The sequence below is a fragment of the Periplaneta americana genome, chromosome 8, assembly GCF_040183065.1.
Source record: "Periplaneta americana isolate PAMFEO1 chromosome 8, P.americana_PAMFEO1_priV1, whole genome shotgun sequence".
Classification (NCBI taxonomy): domain Eukaryota; kingdom Metazoa; phylum Arthropoda; class Insecta; order Blattodea; family Blattidae; genus Periplaneta; species Periplaneta americana.
This window is the reverse complement of record NC_091124.1, coordinates 42,477,864-42,498,400: the sequence shown is the minus strand read 5'-3', so window position 1 is coordinate 42,498,400 and position 20,537 is coordinate 42,477,864. Positions and strand designations below refer to the sequence as shown.

Below are 20,537 nucleotides of genomic sequence, written 5' to 3'. Positions count from 1 at the left end.
TGTGTCGTAGTTCCAGTGCAGTGAGTGAATTGACAGCGAAATGAGTGTAATGTTGAAAGTACTTGTGCAGATATGAACATATACTCGTGGGTTTTAGTTCGATCTTAGTTTTAAGATACAAATTAGAATATTTCATATGTTATTTTAAGTGATCGTTTCATTTAATTTAGTATATTCCCTGTTGTTGTTGTTATTATTATTATTATTATTATTATTATTATGATTATTATTATTATTATTAGCATTAATTATTAGTATTATTATTAATTGTATTTTTAATTAATAAGTTTATTATTGTCATTATTGAGTGTAATTAGTTACCACTGCCACCGGGTATATATTCATTGCAGTGTGAATAAATAAATACATACATACATACATACATACATAATGATTTTCACCGTATAACAATATGTAGGCCGATTGACGCAACTACTGGGTGTTCATTTCAAAGTGTGTCATGACGTCACTGTTGATGAGTCAGCGATTTGAAGCGAGTTTCAGCTTTTATGTGAGAGAAGTTGCCTATTATTCAAGGCGTTCAATCTGAACTTGAGAACGTGTACGGTATAACTTGAACGTCGTAGCAACAGATGGCGGTCTGTACGGTCTTTGTGCTACCATAACCTCTTTCAAACTATGTTTTGCGCGGCCAAGTCGTACCGAGGGTATTTGTTATCATCGTTTGCGTATTGCAACATTCCACAACACAAATCAAATGCTCCGCGTCCATGTTGACCGTCGAAATTAATGTCAACAAATACGTAAGTAATCGTCTTAACCCTCTCCCCATATCTCGACAGTACATGTTTCGAAACAGTTGACATTCCTGCCACTACCAGCGTCACCGTACGTATCGGTAAGTAGTCTATTCTTCTGAATGAACGCCGTACTTGCTAGGCAACTTCTCTAACACGTAGGTAATACAGCTTTGCGGAAGTGTAGGAAGATTGAATTCTCTAGGCTCATCGACTAGCCACATAACGGCATACAGCGAGCCATGACACACTTTGAACTGAACTCCCAGTATAAACACTGTTACCAGCGCAGCTACGAGCAAACACGTCTACACCGCATATATAATAATAATAATAATAATAATAATAATAATAATAATGATAATAATAATAATAATAATAATAATAATGATAACAGTACTACGTTTAACACTATCATGAATACCTCCGCCATTTTATACCATCGGAGATCTTCGAAAAGTAGCATAATAAAAAATAAAAACAAAAAATGTAATAAAACAGTATAAAGAAAACAAACCATAATGCAACAAATTAAAGAACACAAAACATAATAAATATAAAACATAATGCAATGCAATAAATATATTTAAACAAATAACACATTATGAAACACAGAACATAATAAAGTACAAAGCATAACATAACATACTGTAGTGTAATGAGCCGTAACATAACACATACACTAATATACAGTACACATAACATAACATAAAACATGACATGACATACATGATGGTGGGTGATCTGTCCAGGTGCTTACTAGACAGGGTGACGATATTTCCTTCCGCAGTAGAAATACTTATGTAATAATGAAATAGAAGTACAGGGTGATTCATATAATTTTTTTTCACTGATAATGACTAATAAAAAACAATACACAAGTGCAATCACTTCGGAACTGAACAGTAACTGTGGGAGAATCAGTTTTGTCAAATTCAACGTCGGAAATGTCTTTCATTTGTATCGAAACGCAATTTTATTTCATCCGTCGCACCATATTCTGTGACGTTTTCCAAAATGTCTCCCCGTGAATGTTGTTGATTTCATTCCTGATGATTCCATAAATTATGTTATGGACAGGATATCTGGGCTTAGAGTAAGAAGAGCTGTGAATTCAGTAAACGTTGTCGAACATCGTCCACACAAGCTCGAGGCATTGCAGGTCAATGTTTTCCTCTCACGCTAAGAAGTGAGCCAGTTGTCTCCAGCTTTCTCACTATCGACAAAATTTGGTTTGATCGGAACACTGCGCACACCGAATTTTGTTCGAAATCCCCGTTGCGTCTTAACAAGAAAATTTGTCATCCAGTACGTTTTCAGCACAAAACCATGCATGTTTGGGTTATTACGACTGGCTAACCACTACATACTTTCTGCAATAACAGCAAATATCAATATCAACAATGGATGACAATCTTGCCAGGAGTACCAATTCTCCCAAAGCTACAGAGATCTTAAAATTCAACTTAAAGTTTGTTTTAACTTCCAAAAAGAAATGATGCCTAACTCATCAAAATGGTAAAGGTTTATATGGATCGCCCTGTATTATACAGTAGTATATCATTCTTACATCAGGGTTGCCCTTTCCTCAATTTTTTTTTATATGATCCATGGCTTTTATTTCAGTATCTGGTTCCGGAGGATAATATTCCCATAAAGTGACATCTTGTATATACTTGTAAGAGTCTTCTGTGCACAAGAATGTCGCCTTCGCTATTACCGCGCATTGCTTGCCTGCGTAGAAAGTGGGATCTCTTCCAATTGGTTTACTGCCGTTAATGTCAAATATGTTCCACGCCTTATCGAAGTTGTTTTTTTTCTCTTGGGATGTTATGTTACTCATTGCTAGACAGTCCGGAGTACAGAAGCGCTATGAAGCAGATTGCACCCTGAAACAAAGATATGTATGAAAATGTGACCCTGAGAAGGGGGACCTTGTCGCCTTGAATGCGAAATCAGTCATACCAACAGTGGGAATGGTAACTAACGGGTAATGAAGAACTGTAACAGGGGAAGAAAAGAGAGGGAAGATAGAAATAAAGGAAAAAGAAAGAGAACAGAGGAGAGAAGAAGATAATATTGTACATTATCGAGTAATTCTCTCTCTCTCTTTCCTGAAATTTTTCGCCAAAAAGTACCGAGGGTGGGGACAGACGTGAAGGAAAAAAATAAGAATTATGATTTTTTTTCCGTTGTTGGTAACTCTATAACATCTATTAGATGCTTTATGGTTGTGCTAACAGATGGAGTTACTTGTCAACAATGTAACGCTGAAACGTGTGTTCAGATTACTGCCCAGCGACAGTCCTGATGTATTCTGTATTTTTGATGATTGGTTAATTAATTCCAGACTCTAAACACCCAGGTAGTTTTTCTTCTTCACCGAGAGCCGAGCCCGGGAAGCGAACCCGGGATCTCCAGATCTGTAAGCAAGCATGCTGACCAACAGACCACGGAGGCAGTCAAGAATTACGATAAAGAAGATTTTTAAGCAGGGAAAAGCAGATAAAGTTTAGCAGAGATAAGAAAAGGAGAAAAAAGAAAATTATATAACGAAAAAGAAAAAAAAAAGAAGGGAAATGGGAAGAAAATATAGTGAAAAAAGAGTACGAAAACAACAACAATAATAATAATAATAATAATAATAATAATAATAATAATAATAATAATAATAATAATATAATTCACAAGCAGCCACTATTGCATTTACAAAATATGGCTACTTCGAGACTATCAATATTGAAAATTTATGAAACAATCGCTTCTCTATTATATAATACAAGATTTCTGTGGTCACCGCAAGGAGCGCTGATTTACAGTATTGTTGCCATTACTTATCGAATGTCTTAGTATTTAAATAGTTTTATTTTTAAAATATCTCTGGATATTATTAATGTTGCAGAGGAAATCGAATTCTACACTGCACTTTGTTCAGTTTCTTTAAGATGTAGTCAATGATATCCATCTGATAGGCTATGTAGAAATAAATTCGAGTGTTTGCTACGTCCATAATAAGTATTTACTTTGTATCATTTGTAGCAAATGTATCAATCAATAATAAATACTAAAAATTATCAATTGAATAGTTCTTATCTAATCTAGAAAAATGGTAAACTCACGATTAACATTGTCTTTCTGTGTACAGCGATTTCCAAGAAACTATAAGACAAATTTTGTTCATATTCAGTATCTACGAGTCAATTTATCAGGGAATGATGTACCGGTACATGAAATATAACAATTTTAGTAGGCCTACTAGTCTGTCTGTATACAGCGATTTCTACTGAACTATTGGACAGATTTTGTTCATATTCAGTATCTACGAGTCAATTTATCAGGGAATGATGTGCATGAAATATAATAATTTTAGTACTAGTCTGTCTGTGTACAGCGATTTCTACAGAACTATTGGATAGATTTTGTTCATATTCAGTATCTACGAGTCAATTTATCAGGGAATGATGTACCGGTACATGAAATATAACAATTTTAGTAGGCCTACTAGTCTGTCTGTATACAGCGATTTCTACTGAACTATTGGACAGATTTTGTTCATATTCAGTATCTACGAGTCAATTTATCAGGGAATGATGTACATGAAATATAATAATTTTAGTACTAGTCTGTCTGTGTACAGCGATTTCTACAGAACTATTGGATAGATTTTGTTCATATTCAGTATCTACGAGTCAATTTATCAGGGAATGATGTACCGGTACATGAAATATAACAATTTTAGTAGGCCTACTAGTCTGTCTGTATACAGCGATTTCTACTGAACTATTGGACAGATTTTGTTCATATTCAGTATCTACGAGTCAATTTATCAGGGAATGATGTACATGAAATATAATAATTTTAGTACTAGTCTGTCTGTGTACAGCGATTTCTACAGAACTATTGGATAGATTTTGTTCATATTCAGTATCTACGAGTCAATTTATCAGGGAATGATGTACCGGTACATGAAATATAACAATTTTAGTAGGCCTATTAGTCTGTCTGTATACAGCGATTTCTACTGAACTATTGGACAGATTTTGTTCATATTCAGTATCTACGAGTCAATTTATCAGGGAATGATGTACATGAAATATAATAATTTTAGTACTAGTCTGTCTGTGTACAGCGATTTCTACAGAACTATTGGATAGATTTTGTTCATATTCAGTATCTACGAGTCAATTTATCAGGGAATGATGTACCGGTACATGAAATATAACAATTTTAGCAGGCCTACTAGTCTGTCTGTATACAGCGATTTCTACTGAACTATTGGACAGATTTTGTTCATATTCAGTATCTACGAGTCAATTTAGCAGGGAATGATGTAGCCTACATGAATTATAATAATTTTAGTATTAGTTTATCTGTGTACGGCGATTTCTACTAGGTCTATAGCATTGGACGGGTTTTTCAAATAGTCAATATTTACGAGTTACTTCATAAGGGAATTATGAATATAATTTCTTTTAAATTATATATTGTCTAAAATGGGGTACTATCCTACATTTTGATCATAATTTGGTGTGTTAATGAATTGAATTGCTTCTGCCTTAGGAGTATAAAGAATGTCTTTTGTGTGCAGTGTACAAAGACAGATCACCTTATTTCAGCGCACATTAAAATAATGATTTCATTAATATGCTATAGCTTTTGAATGGCACGTCAATAAAATAACTATAAACAGTAATGCCATTTAGAATTGATTTAGGAACTGAACCGTTGTTTAACTCATATCGTATAGGCTATAATTAGAAATGATAGGATATATTTGCCTTTCTTTTTTGTAAATAGACCTACTTTATTATTTGAATTACTTCTACATTCACTCTATAATTTTGTCCGTTATCAGGGAAGGTATGACGTTGCAATACTATAAAAATGTCTTGTCGACGGAACAAACAGATTGGCGACCATTTTCCTGATGATGCGACGGTAGGAAAGCGATTATGTTTCCTCATCAAGGGTTGAAAATTATGCTCTAGTGGCTTAAATTTTTGTATATTAAATGTGTTTGAACGATAAATCCATTAATATTAAAATACTTTTACACTCACTGAATAATTTTGTTTGCTTCCAGCACTTAAATCCCTAAGAGAATGTACTAAATTCATACGTGGACTTGTGGGAATTTACAAAGTGCAAAGCAAATTATAAAACAAAAATCGGACTTAAATAAAAAACTAAAGATTACATACAATCAAAGAAAAAAGTAAAACCCGAATTTCTCCATACATTTTAACCAACTCACAACGTATTTTCAACACAACTCTATTCATCAACTCTCAACTCTTAAAATAAACATTAAAAATTACGGGGCAAGAAAAAAAAAATTGATGCATTACCCATCAGGTATAACAAAATTATCTCTTCCCTTTGTAATAAGCAAGAAATATATTTAGAGGTACAGAATATGTAATGTAAGGCTTACCTCAGTCAAGCTGAATACGTAGATAGCAGGATGAAGTTTTATCAATACTTGCAGAATACAGCTACTCGAACACTTCTACCACACTCACGGAGACCATCATTAACTATATTCCGATCGATATGATAATAAAATGGGTAATCCCCTCTCTCGTCAAGTGACGCTGATGTTTCTGGAGTTAAGGAAATAGTATTGGATAAAGTGCAAGTGAAAAATATATTCAACACACAAATATTATTTTCAGCAAAGAGAAAAAAGTAAATCAGAAGCAAAGTAGTTCTATTCTTACACAATCTACTCCCCGACACTGTGGGAATGGCGCGCAGTTTGAACTAGTGTGTAGCCGCGGTCAATGGCTCCAATCGATTGGAGCCACTTTTTGCAATCCCGGGAATGTAGGCTACAATTTTTTGTCCTGTATTTTCTTATGTGATGACTAAACGTTATTTCCTAGCTGAAGGCAGCTGCAACAGTATCCAGTTATAGAAACAAAAGTACCGGTATACGAGATTGTAAAAATGTTGATTTACACAGTATTCAGAAATGTATGGAGTATAGTTACAAATAGAGGAGAAAATCTACATGTTACAGACATTTTTTTATACAATTAGCTAACAAGCAATCTCCTGTAGGCAGAAAAAAAATTTCTTCCACCATGTTAATAATGTTACAACAAGTGTTTATACAAATTCTGGCCATTCGAGCACAAGTACGAGGACCGTAAAAAATTAGTTTCCCTGTGGGGGTTTACAGGAAGAAAACACAATTTAATGGAAGAATTTATTAGACCACATACAGAAATTGTTGAGCTATTTTTCAATATATTCCTCAACGTAATTGTGACATTTGTGATACTGTGGAATAAATTTTTGTATCCCTATGTCGTAGAAGTCCGCCGCCTGGGATCCGAACAAATACATGACAGCCGCCTCCAATTCTCTGTTGATCCCACGGTATGACAAATGTGTCAGTTCCGGTGGGGGATAGGTTGAAAAGTAGCTCAACATTTCTTGTGTCTGTTCCAATAAATTTTTCCAATGGAATTATGTTTTCATTTTATTAAGTCTTTAAACAACTGCAGCAGTTGGTGAAATCATACAATAAAAATTAAAAATACAAAATTTAAATTTGTAATACAATAACTTTATACATTAAATATTCAGTCATATGATCATCATATTAATTGCATCGTGCAGTTTCATCCAGTTTTTCTCTACACTAGCGTTAAGGAATAATAAGGCGAAACGAGAGCACATATATATAAAACTTGACTGTTCCAATATCATTTTCATTCACACTGTCTTGCTGGGATGCAGAACTGTGTCCCAGATTATGTATTACTCTGCTTCACCTATCTGCACTGACAGACCTAATAATAATAATAAAAATAATAATAATAATAATAATAATAATAATAATAATAATAATTTTATTTATTTATATTTAATGTGCTGTACAACAGCCAGTGGCCAATTACAGTTCAGCACAAAGAATATAACAAAAACATCAGCATTGATATAAATTACAATAAAAGTACAATGGAATAATAAAAAAATAATAAAACAAAGAATAATAATAATGATAATAATAATAATACTTTAATTTCCAGAACAAAGATATGTATTTACCTTTTTAATATAAAACACTCTAGTACTCCCAGAAAGAGTAATAATGAAGGAATAAAATACGATACACAAGTAAACAGAAAGATAAATGAAAATACAACGGCAAATAAATAAATAAGCAAATAAAAAAGTAAGTAATTGGTGTGTGTGTGTGTGTGTGTGTGTGTGTGTATATATATATATATATATATATATATATATATACACACGCTATATATATATATATATATATATATATATATATATAGCGCCGACCTGGTTGGCGAGTTGGTATAGCGCTGGCCTTCTATGCCCAAGGTTGCGGGTTCGATCCCGGGCCACGTCGATGGCATGTGGCTCCTGGTATTGATGGTATTACAACAAATACCCTGAAACTTATTATCGAAGCTATTTCTAAACCACTTGCCTTTATATTTAATTTGTGCATATCTCAAGGTGTATTTCCCTCAGCCCTAAAACATGCTGTGGTGATACCAATTCACAAGTCTGGTGACAAAAATAATCTTAATAATTACAGACCCATTTCACTATTACCCAGTCTCTCTAAGGTATTTGAAAAATGTATAAAAACACGGTTAATAACATTTTTAGAAAAAAATAAACTAGTAAATGATAATCAATTTGGTTTCAGAAAAAATTTGTGCACTGATGATGCTATTATGGCAGTTACCTCAAAAATAATTCAAGAATTAGATGTAGGAAATAAATGTCTAGGAATTTTTCTAGACTTACAAAAAGCTTTCGATACGGTCAATCACAGTATACTTTTGAATAAAGTGGATAGATTAGGAATTAATGGAATTGCTCTAAAATTATTTAAATCTTACTTTAGTAACAGGACTCAAGCAACTAAAATAAATTATTACCTTAGTAAATCACGTAACATTGATATAGGTGTACCTCAGGGGACGATTTTAAGGTCCTGTTTTGTTTTTAATATATATCAACGATTTACTTAAAATTGACATTGAGAAATATTCTGGTATTCTGTATTCTTATGCTGATGATACTGTGGTTATATTTAGCGGTTCGAGTTGGAATGAAACTTATCAAAATTCTAACAGTGGTATTAATATTATTAAAGAATGGCTGGATGCTCACTTACTTTCTTTGAACGTTCCTAAAACAAAATTAATACCATTTTCATTAACATCACATGGCCTTGAGCAACTAGAAATAAATAATAGTATAAGTATAACTATACATGATTGTAACCTACCTACTTGCTCATGTAACGCTTTGAGTATATCCTCACAAGTTAAATATTTAGGCATTATTATTGACCAACATTTAAAATGGGACAGGCATATCTCCTTTCTGTGTAACAGATTGCGTAAAACAATCCACAAATTTTCCATTCTACACTCTTATTTACCTGTTTATGTTCTGCGTACTGTGTACTTAGCTCTGTTTCAATCAATAATTCAGTATGGTATTTTAGGTTGGGGAGGAATGGGAAAATAGACTCTCCGTCCTTTAAATCTGCTCCAAAAAAGAATTATCAAAATTTGTCTATATAAACCTTTTGATTACCCAACAAAATTAATTTTTCAGGAATTTGGCGTATCAAATCTAGAACAAATTTATAAACAAACATTGCTGATTTACTTCCATAAAAACCACAATAAATTTAAATTTGATCCTCATGAATACCAGACGAGACAAAACTACAGTTTCTTTCTAAATACTCCCAAATGCCACACAACTGCTGGATTAAAACACAGCAGAAATTTTGGACCCAAAATATATAATACATTAATTAGAGCTTACCCTGAGCTAAGTGCACTTAACACACATATATTTAAGAAACAACTCAGATTAATTGTTTAATTGTTTAAGCTAATTGAGTTAAAAATTGATACTCTAATATTTATGTACTTTTGTATTTTCTATTTGTATATAGACCCTGTTATTACATGCTGTATGTATTTTACCATTTATTAATGTGATTGTGCTCAATGAACTCTCGTAATTTTGTGATATATTTTGTATAACTGATCTGAACTGCGCCCGAGCACGAGCTTCTGCTCTTTCGGGCTGCAATGCCTAATGTAGCTCAAGTGTATAGTATTAAATAAATATTATTGTTATTATTATTATTATTATTATTATTATTAATATTATTTGAGTGTGCTTAAATGAGACAGGCTCTTGTCAGTAGATTTACTGGCATGTAAATGAACTCCTGCGGGACAAAATTCCGGCACATCCGACGACGCTGATATAACCTCTGCAGCTGCAAGCGTCGTTAAATAAAACATAACATTTAACATTTATATATATAGCACAGGATAGGGACCGACGACGAGCTTATGTGAGGGCGGCAATGAACGTAGGTAGCCATTTGTAAGTAGGTAGGCATATAAGAACTTACAAATATATATATATATATATATATATATATATATATATATATATATATATATATATATATATATATATATATATATATACAGAGTGTTTCAAAATACGGGGCATAATTTCAGGTATGTATTTCCCACATGTAGACAATCAAAATAGTTCATTACAACATGTGTCCGGAAATGCTTCATTTCCGAGTTATGGCCTTCACAACATTGAAATTCACCGGAACGTTTTTCTTTCTGCAGGTCGTTGTCATTACAGAAGATGTTCAAAATGTCCACCTCCTGCTTGAATACAGACCTCACATCGATGTCTCATTGACCTGCGACACTGACAGAACCTAACTCGTGCAGGGTAATCTGCTGGTGAGAGGGCCTGTACACGTTGCAAATGATAAGGATACAATTGATACTCTTTCAACAGTCTCCAGACAGTCGTATGAGGAACATTGACTTGCAACGCTACCCTTCGTGTGCTGATAGAAGGAGTCATGTTCACAGCCTCCAGAATCTCCTCCTGTACTTCTGGAGTTGTAGATCTTGGTCGTCCCCTTCCCAAACCACGAGAGTTAAATTTTCCATACTCGCACAGACGGTAATGGAGACGTACAAATGTCTTCCGATCTGGACATTGTCGCTGTGGGTACCTCTCCTGGTACAAACGACGAGCCAGCGCAGCATTGCCGTCCGCCTTACCGTACATGAAGTGTATCTTTGCCAGCTCTTGATTTGAATACATGTCGCACAATCTAACCCCTACACAACACTGAATGTAACCTTCGCCTCGGAATGAACTGTCAGAGTGCCCTCTTAATGTCTCCTTTGACGGCAACGACCTGCGGAAAGAAAAACGTTCCGGTGAATTTCAATGTTGTGAAGGCCATAACTCGGAAATAAAGCATTTCCGGACACATGTTGTAATGAACTATTTTGATTGTCTACATGTGGGAAATACATACCTGAAATTATGCCCCGTATTTTTTAAACACTCTGTAAGTATAGACACATAAAAAAATAAACAATTAATCCTCGAGAAAGTTGCACTCCATCAACCAACCATTAATGAACCAACCAATAAACAATAAATTTTCCAACCAATTAGTAACTGAGCTACCAACGAACAAGTTATACAATCAATTAACTAGTCAACCAAACAGTCATTAAGACAGCAAAGAACCAATCAAACACACAAATAATCAATTTAATCATCCAACAGGTAAATCAAACAAACAGTCAAACAATCAACCGTGAACCAGGCAACCAACCAACCAACCAACCAGTCAATTGGCAACTAACCAACCACCAATCAACCGCCAACCAGGAAACCAACCAGTCAAACAGTCAACCGTCAAACGACCTACCGACCAACCAGTCAACACTAAACGCCACTCACTTAAAATTTCGAACAATCGGGTGGACGACTGGAGTTACTAGAGATTATGCGACTGCACTGCTGATTTAGTTCTTTTGGTGTTTGTCACTCCATATTGGTAGTGTCCAGAAACGATTGCGCCAACGCTGATATTGGTTTTCCCTCAGGCTGCATTGATGATACAGTTGTTTTTGGTATTTGACAGACCATATTGGTACTGTCTCGAACCGATTGCACCAACGCTGATATTGGTTTCCCTTCAGACTGCATTGATGATTGAGTTGTTTTTTGCCTTTGACAATCCATATAGGTAGTGTCCAGAAACGATTATGAATTGTTTTTGGTGTTTGACAGTAAATATTGGTAGTGTCCCGAAACGATTGCGCCAATGCTGATGTTTGTTTTCTTTCAGTCTGCACTGCTGATTTAATTGTTTTTGGTGTTTGACAATCCATATTGGTAGTGTCCCGAAACGGTTGCGCCAATGCTGATGTTAGGTTTCTTTCGGATTGCACTGCTGATTCAGTTCTTTTTGGTGTTTGACAATCCATATTGGTAATGTCCCGAAACGGTTGCGCCAACGCTGATGTTGGTTTTATTTCAGACTGCACTGCTGATTCAGTTCTTTTTGGTGTTTGACAATCCATATTGGTAATGTCCCGAAACGGTTGCGCCAACGCTGATGTTGGTTTTATTTCAGACTGCACTGCTGATTCAGTTGTTTTTGGTGTTTGACAATCAATATTGGTAGTGTCCCGAAACGATTGCGCCAATGCTGATGTTGGTTTTCTTTCGGATTGCACTGCTGATTCAGTTGTTTTTGGTGTTTGACAGTCCATATTGGTAGTGTCCCGAAACGGTTGTGCCAATGCTGATGTTGGTTTTCTTTCAGTCTGCACTGCTGATTCAGTTGTTTTTGATATTTGACAATCCATATTGGTAGTGTCCCGAAACGGTTGCGGCAATGCTGATGTTGGTTTTCTTTCAGTCTGCACTGCTGATTGAGTTGTTTTTGCTGTTTGACAATCCATATTGGTAGTGTCCCGAAACGATTGCGCCAACGCTGATGTTGGTTGTCTTTCAGACTGCACTGCTGATTCAGTTGTTTTTGCTGTTTGACAATCCATATTGGTAGTGTACCGAAACGGTTGCGCCAATGCTGATGTTAGTTTTGTTTCAGACTGCACTGCTGATTCAGTTGTTTTTGCTGTTTGACAATCCATATTGGTAGTGTACCGAAACGGTTGCGCCAATGCTGATGTTGGTTTTCTTTCGGATTGCACTGCTGATTCTGTTGTTTTTGGTGTTAGACAATCCATATTGGTAGTGTCCCGAAACGGTTGCGCCAACGCTGATGTTGGTTTTCTTTCAGACTGCACTGCTGATTGAGTTGTTTTTGGTGTTTGACAATCCATATTGGTAATGTCCCGAAACGGTTGCACCAACGCTGATGTTGGTTTTCTTTCAGACTGCACTGCTGATTGAGTTGTTTTTGGTGTTTGACAATCCATATTGGTAGTGTCCAGAAACGATTGCGCCAATGCTGATGTTAGGTTTCTTTCGGATTGCACTGCTGATTCAGTTCTTTTTGGTGTTTGACAATCCATATTGGTAATGTCCCGAAACGGTTGCGCCAACGCTGATGTTGGTTTTATTTCAGACTGCACTGCTGATTCAGTTGTTTTTGGTGTTTGACAATCCATATTGGTAGTGTCCCGAAACGATTGCGCCAATGCTGATGTTGGTTTTCTTTCGGATTGCACTGCTGATTCAGTTGTTTTTGGTGTTTGACAGTCCATATTGGTAGTGTCCCGAAACGGTTGTGCCAATGCTGATGTTGGTTTTCTTTCAGTCTGCACTGCTGATTCAGTTGTTTTTGATATTTGACAATCCATATTGGTAGTGTCCCGAAACGGTTGCGGCAATGCTGATGTTGGTTTTCTTTCAGTCTGCACTGCTGATTGAGTTGTTTTTGCTGTTTGACAATCCATATTGGTAGTGTCCCGAAACGATTGCGCCAACGCTGATGTTGGTTGTCTTTCAGACTGCACTGCTGATTGAGTTGTTTTTGGTGTTTGACAATCCATATTGATAGTGTCCCGAAACGATTGCGCCAATGCTGATGTTGGTTTTCTTTCGGATTGCACTGTTGATTCAGTTGTTTGTGGTGTTTGACAATCCATATTGGTAGTGTCCCGAAACGGTTGCGCCAACGTTGATGTTGGTTTTCTTTCAGACTGCACTGCTGATTGAGTTGTTTTTGGCGTTTGACAATCCATATTGGTAGTGTCCCGAAACGATTGCGCCAATGCTGATGTTGGTTTTCTTTCGGATTGCATTGCTGATTCAGTTGTTTTTGGTGTTTGACAATCGATATTGGTAGTGTCCCGAAACGGTTGCGCCAACGGTGATGTTGGTTTTCTTTCAGACTGCATTGATGAATGAGATGTTTTTGGTGTTTGACAATCCATATTGGTAGTGTCCAGAAACGATTGCTCCAACGCTGATGTTGGTTTCCCTTCAGACTGCATTGATGAATGAGTTGTTTTTGGTGTTTGACAATCCATATTGGTATTATCCCGAAACGGTTGCGCCAATGCTGATGTAGGTTTTCTTTCGGATTGCACTGCTGATTCAGTTGTTTTTGCTGTTTGACAATCCATATTGGTAGTGTCCCGAAACGGTTGCGCCAACGCTGATGTTGGTTTTCTTTCAGACTGCACTGCTGATTGAGTTGTTTTTGGTGTTTGACAATCCATAATGTTAGTGTCCCGAAACGGTTGCGCCAACGCTGATGTTGGTTTTCTTTCAGACTGCACTGCTGATTGAGTTGTTTTTGGTGTTTGACAATCCATATTGGTACTGTCCAGAAACGGTTGCGCCAACGCTAATGTTGGTTTTGTTTCAGACTGCACTGCTGATTCAGTTGATTTTGGTGTTTGACAATCCATATTGGTATTATCCCGAAACGGTTGCGCCAATGCTGATGTAGGTTTTCTTTCGGATTGCACTGCTGATTCAGTTGTTTTTGCTGTTTGACAATCCATATTGGTAGTGTCCCGAAACGGTTGCGCCAACGCTGATGTTGGTTTTCTTTCAGACTGCACTGCTGATTGAGTTGTTTTTGGTGTTTGACAATCCATAATGTTAGTGTCCCGAAACGGTTGCGCCAACGCTGATGTTGGTTTTCTTTCAGACTGCACTGCTGATTGAGTTGTTTTTGGTGTTTGACAATCCATATTGGTACTGTCCAGAAACGGTTGCGCCAACGCTGATGTTGGTTTTGTTTCAGACTGCACTGCTGATTCAGTTGTTTTTGGTGTTTGACAATCCATATTGGTAGTGTCCAGAAACGATTGCGCCAATGCTGATGTTGGTTCTCTTTCGGATTGCACTGCTGATTCAGTTATTTTTGGTGTTTGACAGTCCATATTGGTAGTGTCCCGAAACGGTTGCGCCAATGCTGATGTTGGTTTTCTTTCGGATTGCACTGCTGATTGAGTTGTTTTTGGTGTTTGATAATCCATATTGGTAGTGTCTCGAAACGATTGCGCCAACGCTGATGTTGGTTTTCTTTCAGACTGCACTGCTGAATGAGTTGTTTTTGGTGTTTTACAATCCATATTGGTAGTGTCCCGAAACGATTGCGCCAATGCTGATGTTGGTTTTCTTTCGGATTGCACCGCTGATTCAGTTGTTTTTGCTGTTTGACAATCCATATTGGTAGTGTCCCGAAACGGTTGCGCCAACGCTGATGTTGGTTTTCTTTCAGACTGCACTGCTGATTGAGTTGTTTTTGGTGTTTGACAATCCATATTGCTAGTGTCCAGAAACGATTGCGCCAATGCTGATGTTGATTTTCCTTCAGACTGCATTGATGATTGAGATGTTTTTGATGTTTGACAATCCATATTGGTAGTGTCCAGAAACGATTGCTCCAACGCTGATGTTGGTTTTCCTTCGGACTGCATTGGTGATTCAGTTGTTTTTGTTTTTTGGGAAGGCATATTGGTAGTGCACCGAAACGATTGCGCCACCGTGGATGTCTGTCTTCCCACAGGCTTAATTGATAATTGAGTTATTTTTGGAGTTTGAAAAGGCTTATTTGTTGTGCCCCGAAATGATTGCGTCAACGTGGATGTTGGTTTTCCTTCAGACTGCATTGATGATTGAGGGAACTTTGGTGTTTGACATGACACAGTATCAGTACTGCATGTCAAATTTGTGAATTCGGATATTGTTCTTTTTACAGACTGCGTGGGTGAGGGAGGTGTTTCTGATATTTGGTAAGACATATTGGTATTGCCCCAATACGATGATGCCAATGTGGTTATTCGTGTTTCTTCAGACTGGGTGGATGATTGAGATGTTAATGACTTTTGCAATGGCGTACTGTCAGTGCCCCGAAAGGATTGTATCAGCCTGCATGTTGTTCTCGTTCCAGACTCCATCGGTGATTGAGTTATTAATGGTATTTGACATTGCACATTGCTAGTACCACAAGACAAAGCTATGAACGTTGATGTTGATCTTCCTACAGACTGCATGTTTGATTGAGGTTGTTCTGATATTTGGTAAGACTTATTATTCGTAATGCCCCAATGCGATGATGCCAGAGTGGGTGTAGGTTTTCCTACAAGCTGCATGTTTGATTGAGGTTGTTTTGATATCTGGTAAGACTTATTATTCGTAATTCCCCAATGCGATGATGCCAGAGTGGGTGTTGATTTCCCTACAGGCTGCATGTTTGATTGAGGTTGTTCTGATATTTGGTAAGACTTATTATTCGTAATGCCCCAATGCGATGATGCCAGAGTGGGTGTTGGTTTTCCTACAGGCTGCATGTTTGATTGAGGTTGTTTTGATATTTGGTAAGACTTATTATTCGTAATTCCCCAATGCGATGATGCCAGAGTGGGTGCTGGTTTTCCTACAGGCTGCATGTTTGATTGAGGTTGTTTTGATATCTGGTAAGACTTATTATTCGTAATTCCCCAATGCGATGATGCCAGAGTGGGTGTTGATTTTCCTACAGGCTGCATGTTTGATTGAGGTTGTTCTGATATTTGGTAAGACTTATTATTCGTAATGCCCCAATGCGATGATGCCAGAGTGGGTGTTGGTTTTCCTACAGGCTGCATGTTTGATTGAGGTTGTTTTGATATTTGGTAAGACTTATTATTGGTAATGTCCGAATACGATGATATCAGTGTGGGTGTTGATTTTCCGACAGGCTGCATGTGTGATTGAGGTTGTTCTGATATGTGGTAAGACATATTATTGGTAAAGCCCCAATATGATGATGCCAACGTGGATGTTGGCGTTCCTACAGACTGCATGTGTGATTGAAGTTTTCCTGTTATTTTGTTAGATGTATTATTTGTATTGCCCCAGTAGGACGATGCCAACTTGTATGTTGGTCTTATGACAGACTGCGCTATTGCTTGAGAGGTATTTGATTTTTTATAAGGCATACTGCTAGTCCTTGAAAGCGATTTTGTCAACCTGAATATTGTTTCTTCTCCAGACTTCGTGGCTGATTGAACCGTCTGTAATGTTTGATTAAATACACTAATAGATTCCCAAAAGGATGATGTCAACATGAATATTGGTCCTCCTCCAGGCTGCGTAGATGAATGAGGCATTTTTCCTGTTTGATGAGGAATACTATTAGTGCCACAAGGCAAAGGTGTCAACGTAGGTGTTGGTCTTTCTACAAACTGCATGGCTGATCGAGGTGTGTGTTGTATTTGATAAGGTCCACTTGTAGTACTCAAGGACATTGGTGCCAATGTGTTTAATGGTCCTCCTCCAGACTTTGTGAATGATGCAGTTATTTGTGATATCTCATACAGAAGGCTGGTTGTGATCCGAAACGGGGGTAATAATGTAGATATTGGTCCTCCTCCAGAAAGCGTTAGTGCTTGAGGAGTTTCTGTTGTTCCAAGATGCACACTGGAAGTACCCCTAAACGACAGTGCCAATATGGATGTTGATATTCCTCCAGACTTCATGGCTGACTGGATTTTTTTTGATGATTTCTGGGTCACACTGGTAGTACTCACTAACGATGGTGTCACTAAGGCTGGTGGCCATCCTTCTGAATGAGTTGACACAGTTAGTCTTCTTTGATATCCCATTGTAGTTGCCGTAGTTGCAGATTGACGATTTTCATTTTCTTGCTATATAACAAACAATATGATATAGTAAGCATGTTTCAATATAGATAATTCATATAAAGTTATTTTACTACTCTTTTGATTTTGACATTAATGTTAAAATAAAAGCCGCTTTCTCCTCACGTAAAATGTGAGGGAATTATAACAAATGCACACTGAGCGTAATCACGACGAAGAATAAACAATTTTATTATTTATGTGGGATATATCGTACAGCAGAGTTCGTATAGGTCAGTTTCTGTCAGATGCGTTTCCAATTCACTGTGGGCTAAAGCAAGGAGATGTATTATCACCTTTACTTTTTAACTTTGCTCTAGAGTATGCCATTAGGAAAGTCAAGGATAACAGAGAGGGTTTGGAATTGAACGGGTTACATCAGCTGCTTGTATATGCGGATGACGTGAATATGTTAGGAGAAAATCCACACGGGAATTTTACTGGAAGTGAGTAAAGAGATAGGTTTGGAAGTAAATCCCGAAAAGACAAAGTATATGATCATGTCTCGTAACGAGAATATTGTACGAAATGAAAATATAAAAATTGGAAATTTATCTTTTGAAGAGGTGGAGAAGTTGAAATATCTGGGAGCAACAGTAACAAATATAAATGATACTCGAGAGGAAATTAAACACAGAATAAATATGGGAAATGCCTGTTATTATTCGGTTGAGAAACTTTTATCGTCCGGTCTGCTGTCGAAAAATCTGAAAGTTAGAATTTATAAAACAGTTATATTACCGGTTGTTCTTTATGGTTGTGAAACTTGGACTGTCAATTTGAGAGAGGAACAGAGATTAAGGGTGTTTGAGAATAAGGTGCTTACGAAAATATTTGGGGCTAAGAGGGATGAAGTTACAGGAGAATGGAGAAAGTTACACAACACAGAACTGCACGCTTTGTATTCTTCACTTGACATAATTAGGAACATTAAATCCAGACGTTTGAGATGGGCAGGGCATGTAGCACGTATGGGCAAGTCCAGAAATGCATATAGAGTGTTAGTTGGGAGGCCGGAGGGAAAAAGACCTTTAGGGAGGCCGAGACGTAGATGGGAAGATAATATTAAAACGGATTTGAGGGAGGTGGGATATGATGATAGAGAATGGATTAATTTTGCTCAGGATAGGGACCAATGGCGGGCTTATGTGAGAGCGGCAATGAACCTCCGGGTTCCTTAAAAGCAAGTAAGTAAGTAAGTAAGTAAGTAAGTAAGTAAGTAAGTAAGTAAGTAAGTAAGTAAGTATGTGGGATGTATATTTTGAAGAAGAAACTGAATTCTAGCGCATTTACGGTGGTCTGAGAGAGAACTAATGTTTAAAGTACCCCGTTCTACACGAGTGTGGCGACGTGTTTTTGATAACGCAAGTGACTATATTTAATACCTGTAATGTTAAAATACCCTCAAATAAATTTAGTTTGCAAGAATTGTAGTTTAACCATTAAAAATGTTCGAATGCCTTATTAATTTATAAGACGCCAGAAGTATAATGCAGGTAATTGTTTTTGGAGGACACATTGTGCAAAATGTCGCTGTAGAAGGAAGTGTCAGTTACGTTATCACATTGTAAGTTTTGCGATTGTTTACAGGAAACTTTCTTCTAATGTTATCCAAAATATATATGTAAATGACTTAGTTTAATATGCATCCAAATAAGAGATGAACAGTGTCAGAAGCCATTGTTATAATTCCAACGGAACAATTAAGTACAGATTATATATTACTATATGTAATTAGCTAAATATATTTCACTAATTTAGCTGAAATAGCTATACACGCATTTTAATTATTTTGTAATATTTTTAAATTTATGAAAATCGGCACAGTGATACAGATTAGAAATACGTATTATGAGTAGTTCATTTTTATGCTTGGACAAATTTTAATCTTTTGTTTGTAAACCTTAAAAGAGAGTAATAATTCCTTTAATTTGATTAGTGTTGTAAAAAGTCTGCATTATTATTGTATATCCAGCATGGAGAACCATATTTCACCCGAAAGTATATTAGGGCTTAAGTTGTACCAATTTATATGCATATACATGCTAGTGAACTAAACTAAACCTATGTGATTATACAAGTTTAGGAAAACATTTAGTAAGTAATACTATTAGAGAGAATCTCTGAAATATCTAGGAATGCTTTATACAAAGAATGGTGACATGAAAGTTCTGTATACACTGAATACTATTAAAAAAATAAGATAAATATATTGGGTGTTCCATTTAAAATAAGAGAGTTGGAGTTACTTCCGGTTAAACCGGAAGTAGAAAAAACTAGGTAATACCATTATTGAGTTCTTAGTATATGATTATCCTCACATACCAAGTTTCATGCCACTGAAGCGTATGCTTCAAAAGTTATTTAGGTGGTGCGGGACTTTTAACTAACCCTGTATATTAGAAGATCTTTAAATAACACTTTATTATAAAGAGACTTTGTAAGGGGTTGCAGAATGTAGGTATATCCCCAAAAGTCCAGATTTGACTTCAATTTATGTCTTTGTCGCCAGAATGAGGGGCACTCAAATAGGATATGTCTCACTGTTTGTGTCTCCTCGTCGCACTTACATTTTCCTTCTCTCTGTATCTTGAATCTTGCAAGATATTCTCCGAATTTACCACGACCTGACAGCAATTGTGTCAAAAGAAAGTCTTTATTACAAAACAAAAATAAAAGTTAAGGTATGGAATCAAGATGACTATAGATCAATAATAAGAGGAATGTGGTAAGTGTATCCTCCTCCGCCCACACTTTTTAACTTTTCTGCAGTGTGTTTAAAAATTACCGTCATTGATTTTTGGTTCAGAGG

At 36.4% G+C, this 20,537-nt stretch overlaps 1 protein-coding gene across 15 annotated transcripts in view; it reads right to left on the bottom strand.

Annotated features, from left to right (window-relative positions):
* LOC138704679 (mucin-2-like) overlaps window positions 1–20,537 on the bottom strand; it is a 123,996-nt gene that overhangs the window by 54,924 nt on the left and 48,535 nt on the right. For 10 of the 15 annotated variants that reach the window (XR_011333393.1, XR_011333392.1, XR_011333394.1 and 7 more), the window contains 2 exons: window positions 11,571–17,731; window positions 6,193–6,361 (listed from right to left, as the gene is read on the bottom strand). Coding sequence is in view for 1 of the 15 variants with exons in the window: in XM_069832805.1 (XP_069688906.1) it covers window positions 11,636–17,731 (6,096 nt within the window). In the remaining 14 variants the exon portion in view is untranslated. Of the gene's footprint in view, window positions 1–2,328; window positions 2,648–6,192; window positions 6,362–10,257; window positions 17,732–20,537 lie in introns of those variants that run through there. The other 5 variants (XR_011333398.1, XR_011333402.1, XR_011333401.1 and 2 more) reach the window with 2 other exon arrangements.